This window comes from Accipiter gentilis, chromosome 26, assembly GCF_929443795.1.
Source record: "Accipiter gentilis chromosome 26, bAccGen1.1, whole genome shotgun sequence".
In the NCBI taxonomy this organism is placed as follows: domain Eukaryota; kingdom Metazoa; phylum Chordata; class Aves; order Accipitriformes; family Accipitridae; genus Astur; species Astur gentilis.
The window spans coordinates 5,068,535-5,086,323 of NC_064905.1; the positions used below are offsets into that span (position 1 = coordinate 5,068,535).

General features: G+C 38.8%; 2 protein-coding genes across 3 annotated transcripts in view; both read left to right on the plus strand.

Moving 5' to 3' along the window:
* Positions 1-17,789, plus strand: part of SLIT3 (slit guidance ligand 3) — a 536,826-nt gene that overhangs the window by 268,606 nt on the left and 250,431 nt on the right. For both annotated transcript variants that reach the window (XM_049829395.1, XM_049829396.1), the window contains one exon: positions 7,076-7,147. In XM_049829395.1, coding sequence (XP_049685352.1) covers positions 7,076-7,147 — 72 coding nt within the window. The remainder of the gene's footprint in view (positions 1-7,075; positions 7,148-17,789) is intronic.
* Positions 1-17,789, plus strand: part of PANK3 (pantothenate kinase 3) — a 307,492-nt gene that overhangs the window by 5,172 nt on the left and 284,531 nt on the right. The window lies entirely within an intron of this gene.

The window sequence follows — 17,789 nt, forward strand, 5'->3', positions numbered from 1 at the left end:
TTAGCAGTAGTACTTGTGCAGTAGTGCATGACTGTGTGAAAGCAGCCAGGACTGGTTTAATTGGAATTTTTGAGCTAAATTCTCTCCCTTAAAACAAACAAAAAACCCCAAACTAGAAAGAGTTTCTCAACAGCTCCCAGAGCATGAATTGATAGCCAGCTGTATTATATTTAGCAAAAACACAGTCACCTTGCATTGTTCAGGGTACAAAACATCTGTAGAACCTGCTCTTATTTTGCAGAACTTGGATGCTGTCAACATCTACACTTTTATTGCAGTAGTAGCAGGAAGACATTTTTTTCCTTTTAGAAAATCAGCAGCGATGCCAAGTTTCCACAGGGTAATGCTATACAATACTATTGTTCTTAAGCTCTTGCCTTGTAGCCCATCGGCAACAAGACTTAACCATTTTTCCTTTTAGACAGAGAGCTGTAGCTACTACTTTATGGTAAATACCATCTTTTACACTGAACATACAGAAAAGGGAGAAGCCATTGCTTCACTGAGTGCATAAGACCCCTCCTGAGTATAGAGGTGCTGATGTGTGTGTCAGGCTTGCCACAGCTTGTTCTTATTACTATTGTAGTGAGCTGATTTGGTCAATGCTTTTTCCACCTGGAAGGTGATAAATATCTTGAATGTATCTTGCATATTTGCAAGGCTCAAAGTTACCAATTTTTCCTTGACAGCTAACTGAGTTATTTGTTAATCCATCTGTAGAACAGGAAAAACTGTAATATTGAACAGTTTGGAAATACTGGGACAATAGCTCCTAGATAAGAACAGTATTTAGCTGTTGAAAATGTTAAATATTAATTTTAACCATTAAAAAACTGCCACACAATTTTGGCAGAGCAGGATAAACTCTTCTGTTCTTTGCTGCAAATGAAATGCTAGCTTAATGTGATACAAAGACATTTTTTAAAAAGTGGTTGCATATATTTACAGAGTCTGTTTTGATCTGATTTCATTGTCTGCATCTTTGAGCTTGTGTGTACTGGCACCTCTGCCTCCAGATACATTTACCACGCAAGTAATTCAGATCCATTTCTTGCATACCTCAAGCACGGCGATTACTCTCTTGGCTCAGTCTTCTTAACACACTTTTAAGGCACAACAGCCTTTGCAAGTGCACGCTTATTGCAAAGGAGTCAGATCTGCATCTTTCTGCACTGCTTCCTAAGTGTAAGTGGCTGGAGCTGCACAGGAGGATGTGACAGCTTAACTGTACTATTGCTCACTTCTTTGAAGGGTCATTGTATTGATGGGCAAGGAGAAATTGTAGCAACTGGAAGGGAATCTGTGCTGCAGCCGTTTTGCTGCTGGTTTTATGATCCTGGTTATGTCATGTTTGAGGTTAAGCAGCGTTTGAGGCACTGCAAGTTGTTGTGGATTGTAACAGAAAGTCTGGGAGACAGCAAAGTTTCCTCGGGAATGTCAAGCCTTTAGTTAAAAAGGCACTGCAAATATTAATATTCTGTGCTAGAATTGTTACAGGCATAATTGAGTAAACTTCTTTTTGTCCCTATGGATCTCCTTGGTCTTTCTACCTCTTTGCATGTTACCAATTTTGTCTTGCAAACTCTTCCCTTAGAAAGCATGGTTCCTTTGCCCTCTCTCTTTACCAGCTGTAGAAGTTTCCTTCTCTCCAGCTCTTGCTCTATGAAAAGGCTGACTTGTATCATTCCCCACTTCACTGACTTGCTTATCTTTTATTATGTGTTACTTAGAGATACCTATTCTCTTTGGGTTATACTCTCTAATTTTCTCCCATCTGTTACTCTTTAACTCCTTAATTGTGTTATTTAATTCAGTAAAACATTGTAGGATAGAGTTTATGTGTAACATGCTGTACAGATTAAAACTAATTCTAATGAGACAAATTGCAGTGACCAGATTGTGTTAAATATGTGACCTTTTGCAGAGTAGTTCAGTCTGGTTTTAGTCCAATTGTAAAGAAATGTTGGGTTGAAGAATAGTCACTGAACTTTAATAGTGCACAAAACCTCAAGAACTTTTTTATTTTATTTTATTTTATTTTATTTTATTTTGGTAAATGTATGAGGCTGAAGTGTTTTTAACCCAGAAATCCTATTTGGTAGAAAAATGTAAACAAGCTACCGACATGGATTAACTAATTCTCATTTTTCTCAGCTGCATGTTCGGTAGCTGGAGTGAAGCTAGTGGGCAAAGTACTTACTTCTTAGCATCGGTGGCAGCTGACACTTTCTTAAAATCACCATTCATACCTTTCCATTAGTTTTCTTTTGCAAAGCAAGCAAACAACATAGACTTTCCAGTACTATTGTGTCAGGAGGAGATGATGGGAAACAATCGGTTATTTTGCACTCTCAAGCCCCGTGTACAGTGGTTGTCTTACGGTTTTGTATCGGCTGCTACAGAAAGAGTTGTGTGTGAGCTCTCCTTTCTTATTCCAAGCAGCAGCTGAATTGTGGATAAGCTAGAACGTGCTAGAAGGTACTTGAAGGAATCAGGCTAGTTGTTCTGGATTTTTCCTTCGTTTTAGCTGAACATTGGTTCCATGTGTTAATGGTTAACTCTTTGAGTTTAAAGCTTTATTATGGCATCAACATACAATAACATACTGGGAAAGATACATGTTTGGCTGTGAAGCATTTGCTCTTCATGACTAGTTCTTTAAGTCTTGACATGAAACTTTTCACACATTAAAGGCAAGTCTAGTTCTTTACTGGAAAACAGTGAATGGTGCTCTCTCTTTTAGCCCATTTGAGCAGGAGAAATAATAAGAGAGTAGTATTCAACCACAATAATACTTCTTAATCAAGCTGCTTTTCGGGCAGTTCTTTGTTTAAAAATAGTCTTTTTAAATTTTAGAATCTGTATGCCAAAAAAGATGCTGAAAGGGGGTTTTTTGTATTGTTTTTGAAAAAGGAGGCAACCTAAGCATAATGCTATTGGTGTCGATCTTTTTGTTTTTCATAGAATACATCTTATTTTCAGTACTACTGTAACTTTGCAAGTTGTATTAAAGTAGCTATTTCAATGTTTTAGATCTGTACTTCAAATGAAGACTCTTATTTTATGGATGTTCACAGGGTCTATGTTCCAATTAACTGATTTATGTTCTGTCACTGGCAAAATTAAAAAGAAGAGTCTTAATGTATTTTATTGCTATGTTAGATAGTTGAAATTTCACTTAGGGTGCAATAACCAGCCTTAAAGCAGGAAGCTAAACCCAGCATTATAGTGAAGACTGCAGAGGCACTTAGAAAATGTCAGCAGTTTTGGGTGGGGTTTTTTTGCTTTCCAGTCCTTTTATCAGTAAGGCTCTTGCAATTCACATTTGAAGATCAGGAAAACAATATTAGACTTGCAGAGGGAGTTAATCTGTGTCCAAAGCATTTTAGTTAAATGAAAATAAAAACTAAAAAAATCTACTGACTTGTGCCAACTCTTGTTTGAGACTGGGTTAGACTAATGTGTGGTCTGCTGTGCTGTGAGGGCATGTGAGCCACAGCTGCTGCATTTTTTTAGCTCCTGTGTCTCTGCTCTATGCAAACTTGAAGTCAAAGTTCTTTAATATCTCCGTGGCTCTGTTTTCCCATCTCTGAAATGAGAGTGCTGTTTCCTTAGGGATGTTCACCACACACTGCTGGCAGCGGAAGCTGTTGGTGGATCGTATCCAGTATCATTGCCTGCTGTGCTTTTCACCTAGTTGGTTCCTCTTGATCTGCCACCCAGGTGTTTTCAAGCATGTTTCCTTCAGACAGGACCCCTCTATGAAGGAGGCAGGGGGATGCTTCCAAAAAGAGACTGCACTTTATTGAGGCTGGGGCTGGTTGCAGAATCTCTGTGCCATTTGCAGTGCTTGAAAGCTGTGAGGAAGATTGAACTGGGTGAAACTTGCCTGTATTTATCAAAATAACAAAAAGAATAATTTAATCTAAAAACATTGGTTTAGCTCAACATGTCTATTTTATCAGGATGCAAATGGAAGTGTTTCCATTGCTGGGCTTGCAGCTTTCTGCACAGAGGAACCTTTGTGAAGGAGGGTGCTGCTGATGTACTAGCACATTTTAGTTTGTCCTTAGGTCAAGTGCTTTTGGTCAGCTCTAACATTGTCTGTTAGGGTGAGGATTTTTGGAAGTGCATGTTTCTCTAAAGCTGGGACTTTTCAGATTCCCTCCTTAGGATCAATCATGCACCCAGGCATTGGACTTGTCTTCCATTACAGAAATAGGTGGCTTGAAACATGTAAGAAATAGGAAATGTATTCATAATAATATTAAATTATTCTTCTTCAGATTCGTTGTTTCTTGTTTCTTGACTACCACAAATTCTTTTTTTCTGTCTGGTTTTTTTAGGGTTTTGTTTTGGTCTCACACTAGTTTATCTGGTTTTCTGCAGTTACTATTAATAAATAATATTTATTTTACATAGTGTCAGTGAGAGCTTCCCATTATGTCTGTTGTAAGAAGCAGGGAATGAAAAGCTAAAACTTTCAGATAAACTATGTAGACAAGTTGCTTGTCACAGCCTTCTGCTCCCTCAGAGCAAATTTTGTGAAGTGCATGGGCTGAGCCTGGTTGGTGTTTGCTTGGTTGTGAAAGATGCTCAACAAAAGTTTGGCACAGTGTTAGGGAGCAGAGATGAACACTATTCCTAACCATCTCAAAAAGGGATGATTATAATTGTGAGAAGGCAGTTACGGAAAATAAAGCATGCATTTATGCATTTTCTTCCATGTTGCGTCACTAACGCCAAGCAAGCTGTCATTTCTTCAGACCACTAGAGATATTTATGAAATCAGTCCACGATCCTGGAGATTTAGAGAGGCAGTATTGTTAGCTAGATGAAAGTGCCTAAATGGAAAATAAAATTAATACAATTTACAAGAAGATTGTCATAGAAAATGGATGAATTTCCTGCAGTCCCCTGTTTTTGCCTGACTGCAAGTGAGAGCGGAGCATAAAGACAAAGCAGAAAGCAAAAATATAAATTAGCCCTTTTAGACCACAATAAGATTAGGAAAAAAGACTTGAAAACCTATTTTGTTTTAAAACCTGATTTGAAATAATGCACAATAAAATGCCAGCCAAATGCAACTTGAGGTGTTGGTGGGTTTAGTGTGGTTTTATTTGATCACACAATTCTACTTTTTCAAGCCCTTTTTGTTCTGCTTTGCGTGTCTCTTGCTTTCAGATCTCAGTAATTTTTGCCTTCCTAAGCCATTTTGTCACGCTCTTACCGTTGGCTGTAGCTCTGCTGTGCCTCACTGTCACACCAAAGTGACTCCCTGTCATAAAATTGGTCTTCAGCATAGGACTTCCTTCTTATTGGTCTGAAATACACTTTACTTTCGACTGTTCTCTGTCCGAGTTGCCTGATCATTTGTCTGGGTTGAAGGTCTGTCTTTAAAGAACTAATATTTTGTTGCTGGCAAAAGAAAGGGGAGGTGAAGGAAGGGTCAGGGTGTGGATCAGTGTTAAATAAATTGTGAAGGTCACAAAGAATTTTAATCTGGCTTGAAAAAGAGACTTGTATCCAGCAGCACATTTTTGTTTGTGATAGTCTGAATAGACAATTGTGGCTACTTTGAGAATTTGGTGTAGACTGCATGACTGGTATAAATTGAATTAGTCTCATGACAAGGACATAGTCCCCTTTTTTTTTTCTATCTGCCTGATGGAAAGCAGAAGAAAGCCCTGCGTGACATATCTTGACCTGCAATGTCAATGTGCGCTTTTGTGACAGGCTCTGATTTCTGGCCTCTCATTTGATAAAGCCAATTTGGTGGAAACTAGAAAGAAGGCTTGCTGCAACACAAAATGTACTTACAGAAAGAGTGTCTGGTGGTGAGTACAGATGACTGCCATTCAGTCTCAATAATCATTAGAAAGCCAGAGTTTCTTCTGAAAATGGGGCAAAGTCTTGGGCTTGTATGGCATAGGGATGCAGTCACACCAAAATATGCGCTGTGTAATATCCTGCACCATGGTTTCATGTACCTTTCTTTGTCCTTTTCTGTCAGTCATCCCTGTGCCTTCCCTTTCCTCTATTTGCTTATTTATTCCATTTTTCTTTCCCACTCTTCTGCCTTCCTTTCATCTTCCTACGTTTCTCTCTTCCTCCCACTTTGTACCCTGAACTGGACTGAAATCGCTCCCTTTATTGCATGCTGACAGGGCACCAGCAAAGAAATAATTGTGAATGCTGCTTTTCCTTAGTCTGAAAACATCCCAACTTTCTGATTTTGTGTCCATTTCCCTCCCATTCCTGATGCCCTCCTTCCTGCCTCCACTGGCATTGGTAGAGGGGTTGTGAACTTGGAAAATTCCAGTGGAAATATTTATAGTGCATCAAAGGAAAAAGGAACTGAACGCAGGTTATGTAACAGAAAACTGTAACCTGCAGTGTTCGTTGCTCTACCCACACTCACAAGGCAGATGTAATGATTTAAATTGAAATATTTGTTATGTTTTAAGTATTAGAAAAACATCTTGAATTGCTGTTGTGTTGGGGGTTTTTTAAACAAGGTTAAAAATCCTGTCGTTCCCAGTGATACACAATGCAGTGGGCATTTTTTATGCAGTGGCAGATCTTTAGACTGTAAATTTGCAAAACTCACAGAAATTGATTGTTATTTTTTCCCTAAATATTAATTTCAAATAAGGGGCTGTAATCTGAGCAAGGGTAGCCAAGTATTTTTGCAGTCCGTAAACAAACAGAAGCATGATGAGAAAATTACATTTACACTACAGGGCTGCAATTTCAAGACTTAAGATTTGGCTGCAGGTACTCTGACAGCGAATCATTGGCATTGGGCCACATGGTCATGACCACATTTGAGCAATGTTTTCTGGAAGTTCTGTCATTTGTATCATGAATTCTGGTGGTTTTTGTTGGAGAGTCATTTCAGCTCATGCCACAGACCTCTAGAGGAGATAAAGCAAATTGAAAACATCGTGTGGTGTAACGAATCCAGAAACTTCTACTTTTCCAAGCATGTATATGTTCCATTATCTCATGTAGATTTGAGAAATATGTTCTTTTTTTAATGCAATGTATTTTTTTTTTCTCTTCCCTTATTTAGAGACCTGAGTGAAAACCAGATAAAAGGAATCCCTAGAAAGGCCTTTCGAGGAATCATTGACGTGAAGAACTTGTAAGTGACAACTTCATTAATATTTGTTGTGAAAAACATTCTAGGTTACATCTGGCTGTTACTATTTGTTTGAGTATCGTGTAGTTAGTTAACTTTGTGCAACACAAAAGGGAGCTGTGGACACTGCTCTGTGCAGCAGGTTATCGTCAAGGACCTCACGTGCTACTTTGGTCCACATGTACACTGTGCAACATACCTGGGGAAGTTTTGAGCAAAGAAAAAAGAATATACTTGAAGACTTTACCCCTCCCTGCAGCATTGTCCTGCAAAATCCAGTTCAATCACAGTCCAAGCCTTGAAGCAAGGTATGCACAGGAAAAGAAGGGGTAGAGTTTGGGGGTGAAGTTGAAATATTTCACTTTGATTAAATTTTGTGTCCCACCACTTGAGTGGGAAGTAAATATGGCAAAATGTGGCACACAGGCACAGTAGTTGAGCACAAATATCAGAAAATGAAAAAATGATGCGGGAAATTAACTGTGCATGCTTCGACAGTTTGTATTGAAAATTAAAATAATTTTTTAAAGCTATTAACGAGGGAAAGGTGAGTTTTGCTATTTGTGCTAATGAAGCTAGTCTGTCCTAGCCATTTCCTATAACATACAGTCTGAAATACGTGTAAATAAAGACTTTCAGCTCTATATTTCCAGAGCTGCTAGAGGGTCTTACACGTACCAGAAATGCATTTTTGTGCACACTCACACACTAACACACCATTGGCATCATTAGAGTCAACACAAGCTGAATTCAAAAAGGAAATAATGGCCAACAAGTTGGCAGAGTCAGGATTTCCTGAGAAAACTTGCAGCCACTCTCAGAACCATTTCAGAGCCATTAGTATTAGCACTGTGTTACCACAGCAGTAGCTGAAATCTAATACCGCACCGTGTAAGCATAGCGTAAATAGTGTGGAATTTTTGTTGTTGTTTAGCTGGTAGAAGAATCAGTTAAAGGAGATCTGAAACGATGAACTGTTCTACAGTCTTGCAATATACCTGTGCTCTGTTTTCATTTCTTGCCCCAGTGAATGACCTGTTTAAGCATCGAGACAAAAGTTTTTTCTATAGGCAGCCTGGAAACTGTTAAGGGCAGTCAACATGAGTCAGAGCATGACCACATTTGCAACCAAAGGCAAAGCACAGTTCTACTTTCTCTGGTGATGCTATGTGGCAGGGAATATCACATCACTGGGGTTTGGGCAAGGGAGACAGTACTGCAAAAGACCAGAGCAGGACTTCCCCCAAACTGGAAAACATAGGCACAGGAGCAGCGCTGTGAGGTGCCCCCTGCGCTCTCTGAACACTGGGTAAGGTGCCTTTGGAGACTTTGGGATAGACAGAACATAAAGACTTTTACACATCATATAAAGTTTACAGCTGTTTCTGCAGGCATTCAGCATACTAACCTTGTGTCTCTTCAGTGGTTTGTTACTTACTTTCTGTATATTCAACAGTGACTTCAGCTTTTCAGGTATGAGGGCTTTTTTACCTGAATGTCAGCCTGAGGAAACACATTCTGAGGAGCCAAACTCATCTAAGCTTGTACTCTCATGTTGCTCTTCAGTGCAAGAGCATCAGAGGACCTGTGTGACCAGGTCTAGTTTTTAAGACACAGGAAAATACTGGAATATAGTTTATAGTGGGAAGAAATTTGTGGATTTTAGTCAGAAGCATGGCTTTTTTTGTCATGTTAGCATGGACTTTACTTACACTGTCTAATCTTGAGGAACAATAGATAGTGTTTTGTTTCTGAAAATCTAACTTTCCTGTCTATAATTCACTATTAGTTGTCTAATTTCATTTAAAATAGCAAAGGTTGCATTCAGAGTTGATTTCACTTCTGGCAAGCTGTCAGAAAAATCACAAGTGTTCTTTGATTTATGCACCCAGTCTCACTGCAGAAGGAAGCAGGGTGTCACCTTTACATGAGCCGATATCAAGGGATAGATGACTGCAGTGCTTACAGGAACTCTGTAAATGTTGGGATCTAAATCTCTAACAAAAAAATGTGACTGTCAAGTTAGGCAGTATCTATTATTTTGCTGTAAAAGACAGTAACAGAAGTACTTCCCTGTAGCTACTGTTTCTGTCTTTCAGGAATACTGAAGTTATCACAGAATCAAAATAATTCTGGTTGGGAGTGACTTCTGGAGGTCATCTTGTCCAACCTCCAGCTCAGCAGGAGCACAAAGCTTAGTAGTCTTATTAACAGATGTACTGATGTGAGCCAGGAGTACTGATTGTTTGGATAAATAGCAGGAGAAGCAGACTTTTTGCTCAGATCTATAGTCATTTTTTCTTGATAAGGAATGGATGAATTGTGTGCCCAGGGTTGTTTGTCACATCAGATGACTGTTGCTTCCAGACACAGACTACTGCCCTACAAGTTGCTGAGAAAAATGTGACAAAATCTTGAGCCAACTTGCTTCTGGAAATGCATTAAAATTTCTGCAGCAGTAACTCTAAGGTTGTGATGCAAGTTGAACCAAGTTAATATTTAAAGCTGTTAAAGCTTTAAGCAGTAAGCTTAAACATGCCAATTCCCATTCTCAGTCTAGATTTGGCAGCCAAATTGCTCCCTTCTGAGTCACAGAAATGACCATGCCAATGAGCGCGAGTGTTCAAGCACCTAGAGGAAGAGAAAGAATCTTTGCCTTTCAGTGCCATTCAGCTGTTCGAACACCTGCACTGCTAATCGCCTGGTGACTCTCTGACACGTATGCGCTAACGTGATAGCAGCAGGGTTGGCCGTTTCTATGGTTATCGCTTCGCAGATTTATTGTACTATTTCAGAGTTCTTCCACCTTATAAAGCGTACTTTTGAGGGATCTTGGAGACTTTTTGACATAAGAAATAAAGTTGCATATTCTCCTACACTCTCCAACCCATTCCAATTTATATTTAAAATTCATGTAGGGAAGGGCTGGCATGATCTGACATATAACATGGTCTGAAATCCTTCCAGTTTCTAAGTAAAGTGTCCAAATGTCGTGGCAAAAATAATAGCTCTGTAGATATTATAATAGGGACACAACAAGAGCTAGACCACGTGAAAGTCTCCAGATGAATGCTGTCTTTAACAGCAGCTTGGAAAGCTTCCCTCAGGAAAAAATGCAGAGAAGTTGATGCAATAGACTAAGCCAGGGCATGAATTCCTTTCGGATACAAGCTCTGAAATATGCAGCCTAAGGGCTTAATATAAATTACAGTGGGTGCCATTTGGAAACCCTGTGAGAACTACCCTATCTCAGCATGGTCATAGCAGGAAACAACACAAAGTGGTAAGCTGTGTCCAGTTGGAGCACATTGGTGTAAAAAAAAAATATTCCTGACTTTAAGGTAAAAGGTGCTGCTGCATGTGCAAAGTGATGAGAGTCTTTGATGGATTCCCTCGAGCACCAGGACTGCAGAACTGGCTTGGTACTGATACAATTGGGGTCATTAAAAAAAAAAAATTTAAGATGATAGGAAAAAAGAAAAAAGTTTTATAGAAAGCAGTGTTTCAGGATATTTTTCACCATGTCCTTCTTTTGAAATGGTAAAAGCTTTCTATCTTTTGTCATTCTCTTAGCAGAGCAGTGAGCCCAGGAAAACGGGCTCAGGTAAGGTCTTTGCTCAAGAAGAGCTTTTAAATGTCAGGGAGGCCAACGTTTTTGCATGAGATAAAGCCAAAGCAGAGGCTGGCAAGATGAGGTTTTAAAACTCCCAAGTGCAGGAAATTTTGTTGTTTGAATTATTTTCATATGAAGTATTTTCTGCCATTTGACTATAAAATCAAAAGAGTAAGTTAGTAAGTTATTTCTAATTAAAATATAGAAATAGTTATACAGCTTTTAGAAAGTTTCATGAACAGATAATGTTCATTACCAGTAGTAAATGAACTTATATGGGAATTTGGCATCAACTGACAATTTGAACATATTGTAGAATAGGTGCATAAATGCTACTCAGTGGTCCTAAAAGAGTTGAACGAGAAAGGGCAAGAGAGGGCCAGCTTGCAGTGCACACCTGTATTCAATTTCTGTTACTTAGAGAACAGGAAATGTTTCTTGCAGGAATCTAGCCCCAAGTAAGCACATTTATTTCAAGAATTAAAGGATATGGATTTGGGTCTTGTTGAGCTTTAGGCTAACTCAGTGCTGTCAAGCCATGGCCTTCCATCATAAAAATATATAGAGCAGCTTCTTAGATTTCTGCATGTTTATACTGCTTGTATCAAGATAAGTGTTTCTCTGGTGAGGCATTCCTGCAGTTTCTGTTGAATTAACCTGCCCAGCCCACCTTATTGAGGGCAGCCAGATTCCCAGAATAGAAATGTGAGGAGGTTGACTCAAATAAAGATCCTGTAACAGCAGCAACCGTTCTTTTAAGGTGTTGCTTGTGGTTATTGACAGTATGCTCCCAGCTCTTCCTCTTGCTGTGCTCTCTTCAGGGCTGTGAAGCTGAACATAACCAAGAGAGCTGCGTGGGCATCAGAAAGCATTGTAGGAATGTGATTCTTGGAGGCATGATGATATCATGGCTTGTTGTGTTGCAGTGATCATTCCCCTGTAAAAAATGCACAGGACAGATTTCAAAGAATTACTCTTCCTGGCAAGTTGCTGCCCTGTGTCGTTTTGCCACCTCTCGACAGAAGTTTATTCCTTTGTTTTGCGGCATTGCAGTACGGAAGATCAATAGCCCAGGACTTAGCAGCAAGCAGAGATCTGCCTGAGACTAAAATGGCAAGACTCTGGTTGTGTGTTTCCCTAAGCCTTTGCTCCTTTGTCACCCATTCCTGTCTTGCACCTTTCAGACTGACGGAAAAGCTACTTCTGCAAGCAGTGAGAGTGCAAACGTACATCTTGCGTATGTACAGACTGCACAGACTTGGTGGCTATGCCAGTGCTGCCTCCATGACCCACCTCAAAGTGCAAGTGCTGGTGGCAGGGCTGGGTGGGAGGAACTGCCCCATCTCCATACTATCTATAGGGTTCAAGCATGTGCATGGTTCTCTCTTTCACATCAACATCTCCCAGGCAAGGAAACTAAATGAATCACTGAAAGGAAAACATGAATACCTATGCAGTGCGGATGTGTGGGGAGAAGGACAGAGCAGCAGAGCAGAGGGGGAACCAACCTGACAGTGTAGACACCCCGTTAGAACACCACGCAGAGCTAGAGCCGCATGAAATTACACAGTTACTACTTTTTCTATGAGGAGTTGCTGCCATTTCTTGTTCTTGATTCACTGGAACTCAGTTCTGTGCATATTCAGCTTTTGTCTTTTTCCTTATGTAGGCTTTGACTACAAGATAGAATTTTGTAGCATTGGGATTCAGAAAAACACAAGCTAACAGGTTCATCTGTCATGATAATACAGGCTCATTGCATTTCTGTCTAAATATTTCTCAGCTGCACATAAGATAATAGCTCATATTACTAGACCTGCAAGCTGCTTTCCTTGTGTCCTGGGGCAAATTAGGAAATTGTGGGTAATATCCTTCTTTATAGCCCTAAAGGTTGCTTTGGAGGAAGAAATTAAGCATTTAGATTTTTTAAAAAAATACAGACGTACTTTAGTACCTTAGCACATATGTAACATTTAACACTTCTATAAGTCAGTATACATTTATTTTCCTAGTGGTTACATTGCCTATGCAATGAAAAAAATCAGAGCTGTGTGAGTGCTGTAAAATATTTTTGTGACTATTAGTTTCAGCTTCTTATTTTTTAAATGGCTTTTCTTGGAAGATACTTCTACTTTTTCTGCATGCTTCTACTATTAGTATTGATCCATGTGACTTTTACAAAAATTAAACATCTAGATTGCACATTCAGGTTTTGGAAAGAGCTGAACTTGCTTTTTATGTTGAGAGGTATTTTGCATTCACCTACACAAAATACAACAACATTCCTATGTCATTTTTTTATCCATCACAAGCAGCACTGCAGAGCATATTTGTAATTTTTGCCATTCAGCCATAGAATAGAAATAATTAAACATACCTGTCAAGGTAAAATAATGAATAAACCCAAGGAAGTAATGATTGATTTGTGTGTAGTCGTTTCACTAGCAGAAAGCAAACGATTGTGAATTATTTGCCATACATAAATATGCAGTATATCTTAATGAAATGTTACACTAGAAAACTTAACTCCTTTCGTCTGAGCTCTCAAGCAGAGCTATTATCCAGAGCCCTCTGAAATTTCTTGCTTTAGTTTCCTGACACTTGTGTACAGTATTCAGTGTTACTATTGCAGTTTGCAGTAAAATAAAACAAAAGGAAGAAGATAAACAGCCAGATTTTCCCACTGATTTGGTGTAAAATCTGGAATAAGTCTACTGAAGTCAGTGGTTGGCCTCAAATAAAAGCAATGAAATGGCTAGAGGAGAATTGATTATAGCATGTTGGCTTGTGTATTTGCTTACGTATCTTTCAATAGACTGAACAATATGTGTCTGTATTTGATGATGTGTGTGAAAGGCACAGTATATTTTAAATATGAATACATGAAAATTTAAAGAAAGGATAAATTTCTATTATGGAACAGATTTCAGGGTGCTTTGATCTCAGCTGGTATTTTTGAGTGTTTTCAGAGCTGGCAAAACAGGTCAGAAGTACTGAAACAGTCAGCTATTTGAAAATACTTGTTAGAGACATGCCTTTTGCACTCTCCAAGGGGTGAAAAGATCATATTACCTCAACCTTAAAAATTTGTAAATAATTTTCCTCCTCCTTATTCTTAAATTCACACTGCACTCAATGTATTCCAACAGTGTATTCCTTTCTATCTCCTTTAATTGGTATTCATTGTGATAGTGACCATAATGAATTCAAGAGCTATCTCTGTGGCCATCACATTTGCTTTCCTAGGAATTCCGTTGTAATGTAGCATTATTATAACATTAAAATAACACATTACCAACTTACCACCTTCTATGGAGAAACATCACCTGCAGTGTAAGTTAATTTTATGAATATATTAGTTTGAGCTTTTGCCATCTGTTCTACCCCTTATAATAAATGCAAAAACCATATATTTCACAATTAACTCATTAAAAAGATATGATTGATTGAAATGCACATGCATGTTCCCTACACAATGCAGAACGCGTTTTCGTTAGCCCCGAGCTGAAGGTGCCTTACTGCTCACGCTGCCTGTTTCCATCGGGAACATCATAGCTGCTCCAGCCATAGCCAAGAGTAAACCTGTTAGGAATGTAAAGATTAAAACTTTAAATTTAATCCAGAAACCGTATCCTTTTAATCACAGTTTCTTCTCTGCCTACAGTGAATAAGCATAGCCTTTTTTCATTTTTATTTGTGCTGCAGTGGGAAGGGTAGGCAATGCGTACACCATCTGTACTTCCTGACGGTGTGTGGAAGTACAGCATCTGGGGCACAAGGGTGCGTGCCCTGTCTGTAGGGAAGGTTTATATCCCTTCCTTAGCAGAAGAGCCTTGTGCAGGATGGCTGAGGGTGAGCAAAGTGTCTTGAATAAGGAGTTAATTCTGCATTTTTCTAGAATATGGTAAGCATAGGCAGTGCCTTCTGAATAGCTGTGCTCTCTACCAGTTCATCATGATTGTTGAGAAATATGGTGTTTTTCAAGTGTCATTACCGCCCTGAAACTTTTGCATATATGTCTTTTAATGTCATAAGGAGTAGTCATTCAAAATTACCTTCTTTGGAATAAAGTTTTATGGGATTTTTGCATTGTCCACTGATGCTAAAAGATGCCAGTTCAGCAGTAATCTTGCTAGCTGGTGAGCTATTGCAATCTTGATAGTGCATTTTTGCAAATGCTCGGCAGTAGTTTTATGTCAACTTTTCCCATGGTGAACTGCAGGGTTTGGTCCCAACCTGCAGGATATTCCTGTATTTTATGAGACGAGTTGTTAAAGGGAATGCTGCTTCCTTGCATCAGAGAGCAATGGCAGAAACATGTGCAGACTAATAATCTGTAAATTCTGCAACACACGTGATAAATACTGGAAAACTCCAAAACCATTTCATGAAGTATTTAAATGAATGTCATATTTGGTAGTGTGATTAGACTATACTTGCATTTTTTAAACACATTTTGGTTTATGTAATCCCCTTTCCCATGTCCCTCGCTAATAAATAAAACACCAGGTGAACTAACCAGCACAGAATGATCTTAAATCTGTTGAATGTGCTAAACTACCACTTGTACTTCACTTGAGATTGATTTCACAGATTGTAAATGCACCGCTGATTTTTTTTTTTTTTTTTTAAATGAAAACATCTGCATTAAGTAGAGTGGATGTCTGCACTGTTCTCCTGTCCAGTTGCATTTCAGGAAGTATTTGTTTCATGGATGCCCGTAGTTGTGGGCTCAACTGGCCACAGAGCTCTGTCACCGACAACTCATTAAAAGCCGAACCATCACTCCTGAGAAACAGATTTCTTCACTGTAAAGGTTGTTTTTCCCTGAGTAAAATGTCAGATAAATAAAAGCTGAAATATCTCTTTAGTGTGCTCTACCTATAAAATAGAAGTACATAAGCCAGTAGTACTTAGTGGTGGAGGATGTATGTTTGGTGGCATTTAAAATTTTTAAAATTTTCATTTTTCTGATGCGAATCAGAGCTGACTACCTCCATAATAAGGTTATACATAATTTTGATTTACCTGATTTCTGTATGCAGCATATCCACTGCAATATGTATTATTTTCAATATCATTTTTTGGGCAAACCATAGATTTTTAAATATTTCTTGTAGGCATAAGACAAGCATAAATACCAATTGTTTTTTTCCTTTTCTGGTAATGTATTTCAAGCATCATTTAAAGGCGGCACTTTCCTTGTTCACATGGTAAAATTCTAATGCTGATGACAAAAAATGAAGTGTACAACGTAGGCCTAAGTCATCCTTTCCATCTACTTCAAATTCTGTTCTGATCTTCCTTGTGCTTTGTATTTTGCATAATTTATTGCCTTGTCCTGCCTGAGAGGGCTTCTTCTATAGCCATTACTAATGCAGCTCTGTAAGTTGGTCATCAGTGGGGGTTTTGAAGAGTGGCATGGATGTGCTGTGTGCTGTCAGGAAAACAGCACATCTGACACAGTGATGTGAACCGTTTGCACAGGAGACTGAAAAAGTTCAGTATTTGAGTGTGAGAACCCCAGGCTCGATGGTCACTTCTAAAATTTGTAGTGAATTTTCTCTTTGATTAGGTGAAAAATAATTTAAAAAATCAGTTTGGAGAATCTGGAGATTTAAGTTGTGTGTAATTCACTTGCCTAACTGTGATGTTCGTATAGATTTTTAAATGAGGCCACAAGTTCCATGTCCAGAGCTTGACGACAGAAAACCTTACCCCTAAGTTTGGATGGGATACATTATCTGGGGTTTGAAATCTGCTACAAAAAGTCAGGGTGACTATTGATACTTCCAGCGATTACTTATCTGCTTACTTATTTCGCTGAGCTCTGCTCAGTGCTTTCTGGGCTCATTATTCTTTTATCCTAATAAAGCATAGATAAATTTTGATGTAGCACCCATGCTGCAGCACTGCTTTTGTACGGAGAGTAATGAATAGCAGATTTGGCCCTTTTCTGGTTTAATAGTCTTACAAAAGTCTCTTTGACAGAAACAAAGTGCAGAAAATACCATGATTTAAAAACAGTCTATGTGGTATTCTTACTGTCCTTTTGATATAAAACTTGATTAAAATGGGATGTGACATCAGTTGAACAAGTATGAAAATCAAATTTTCTTTATTTTGTACTTTTTTATGCTAACCTATGCCTACAGTTTATCCTTGTATAATTTATGCTGTCTTTGTGCCATACCTTAATTTTGAATACATTTGTTGAAAATTTCCTGTAGTATTCATCTATGATTGTCAAAAGGAGCTTTTATTCTGAAAAAAAGATAGTGCTGCTTTTAATTATAATTCTCAATAGCTTCATAACCACTGTGAACTCTGAATTTACATCATTTTTATGATAGCCACACCATTCCGGGTTTATTGATTTTGTCATTTGCTTCATTACATTTAATGCAAACCTTTTGTATGGAATTATTCCGGTGCTGTGCTGGGCACGGAGGGGTCAGCATATGCAGTCTCTAGCCAAAACAGCATCGCAATATCATTTTAGTGCAGACTCCACGAATAAATGGGGGTTGTAAATACTGTCCACCAGCAGAACAAAGTTTGCCTTCTCCTCTTGACCTTTCCAGCTGGACAAAGTTAAAACCATAGCTTGAGTCTGTTGGGGTTTTTTTTTCCCTCCTCTCCCCTGTGTTCCAGCTCGGCTCTTCAGTCAGCGCAACACATGTCTGTTAGCTAGAGAGAGCAAGGGTCTTCTGGCACAAGAGCAGGAGTTGGGGGCAATGCCACGCTTTGCCGTGGGACTTGTCTGGCAGGACCAGTTCTGTGCAAAAAGGAGATCTTGCCTACAGCGAAGAGATCTGCAGGGAGTGCTCACCTGCTGCTCAGAATCAGTTTTGAAGAGCCAATGTGCTTTTTGGCTTTCAAGGCAGAGATACTGTGGGTCTCTGGAGACTCCAGTTGGTTTACCATTTCACTGGGATTAAATTTTGATATTTCATTTTGTAAATAGGCAACAGTGTTCCTGGATTCGTTGTACCTTTTCAGGTGAATAAAACTTCCTCAGTTCTTAATTAA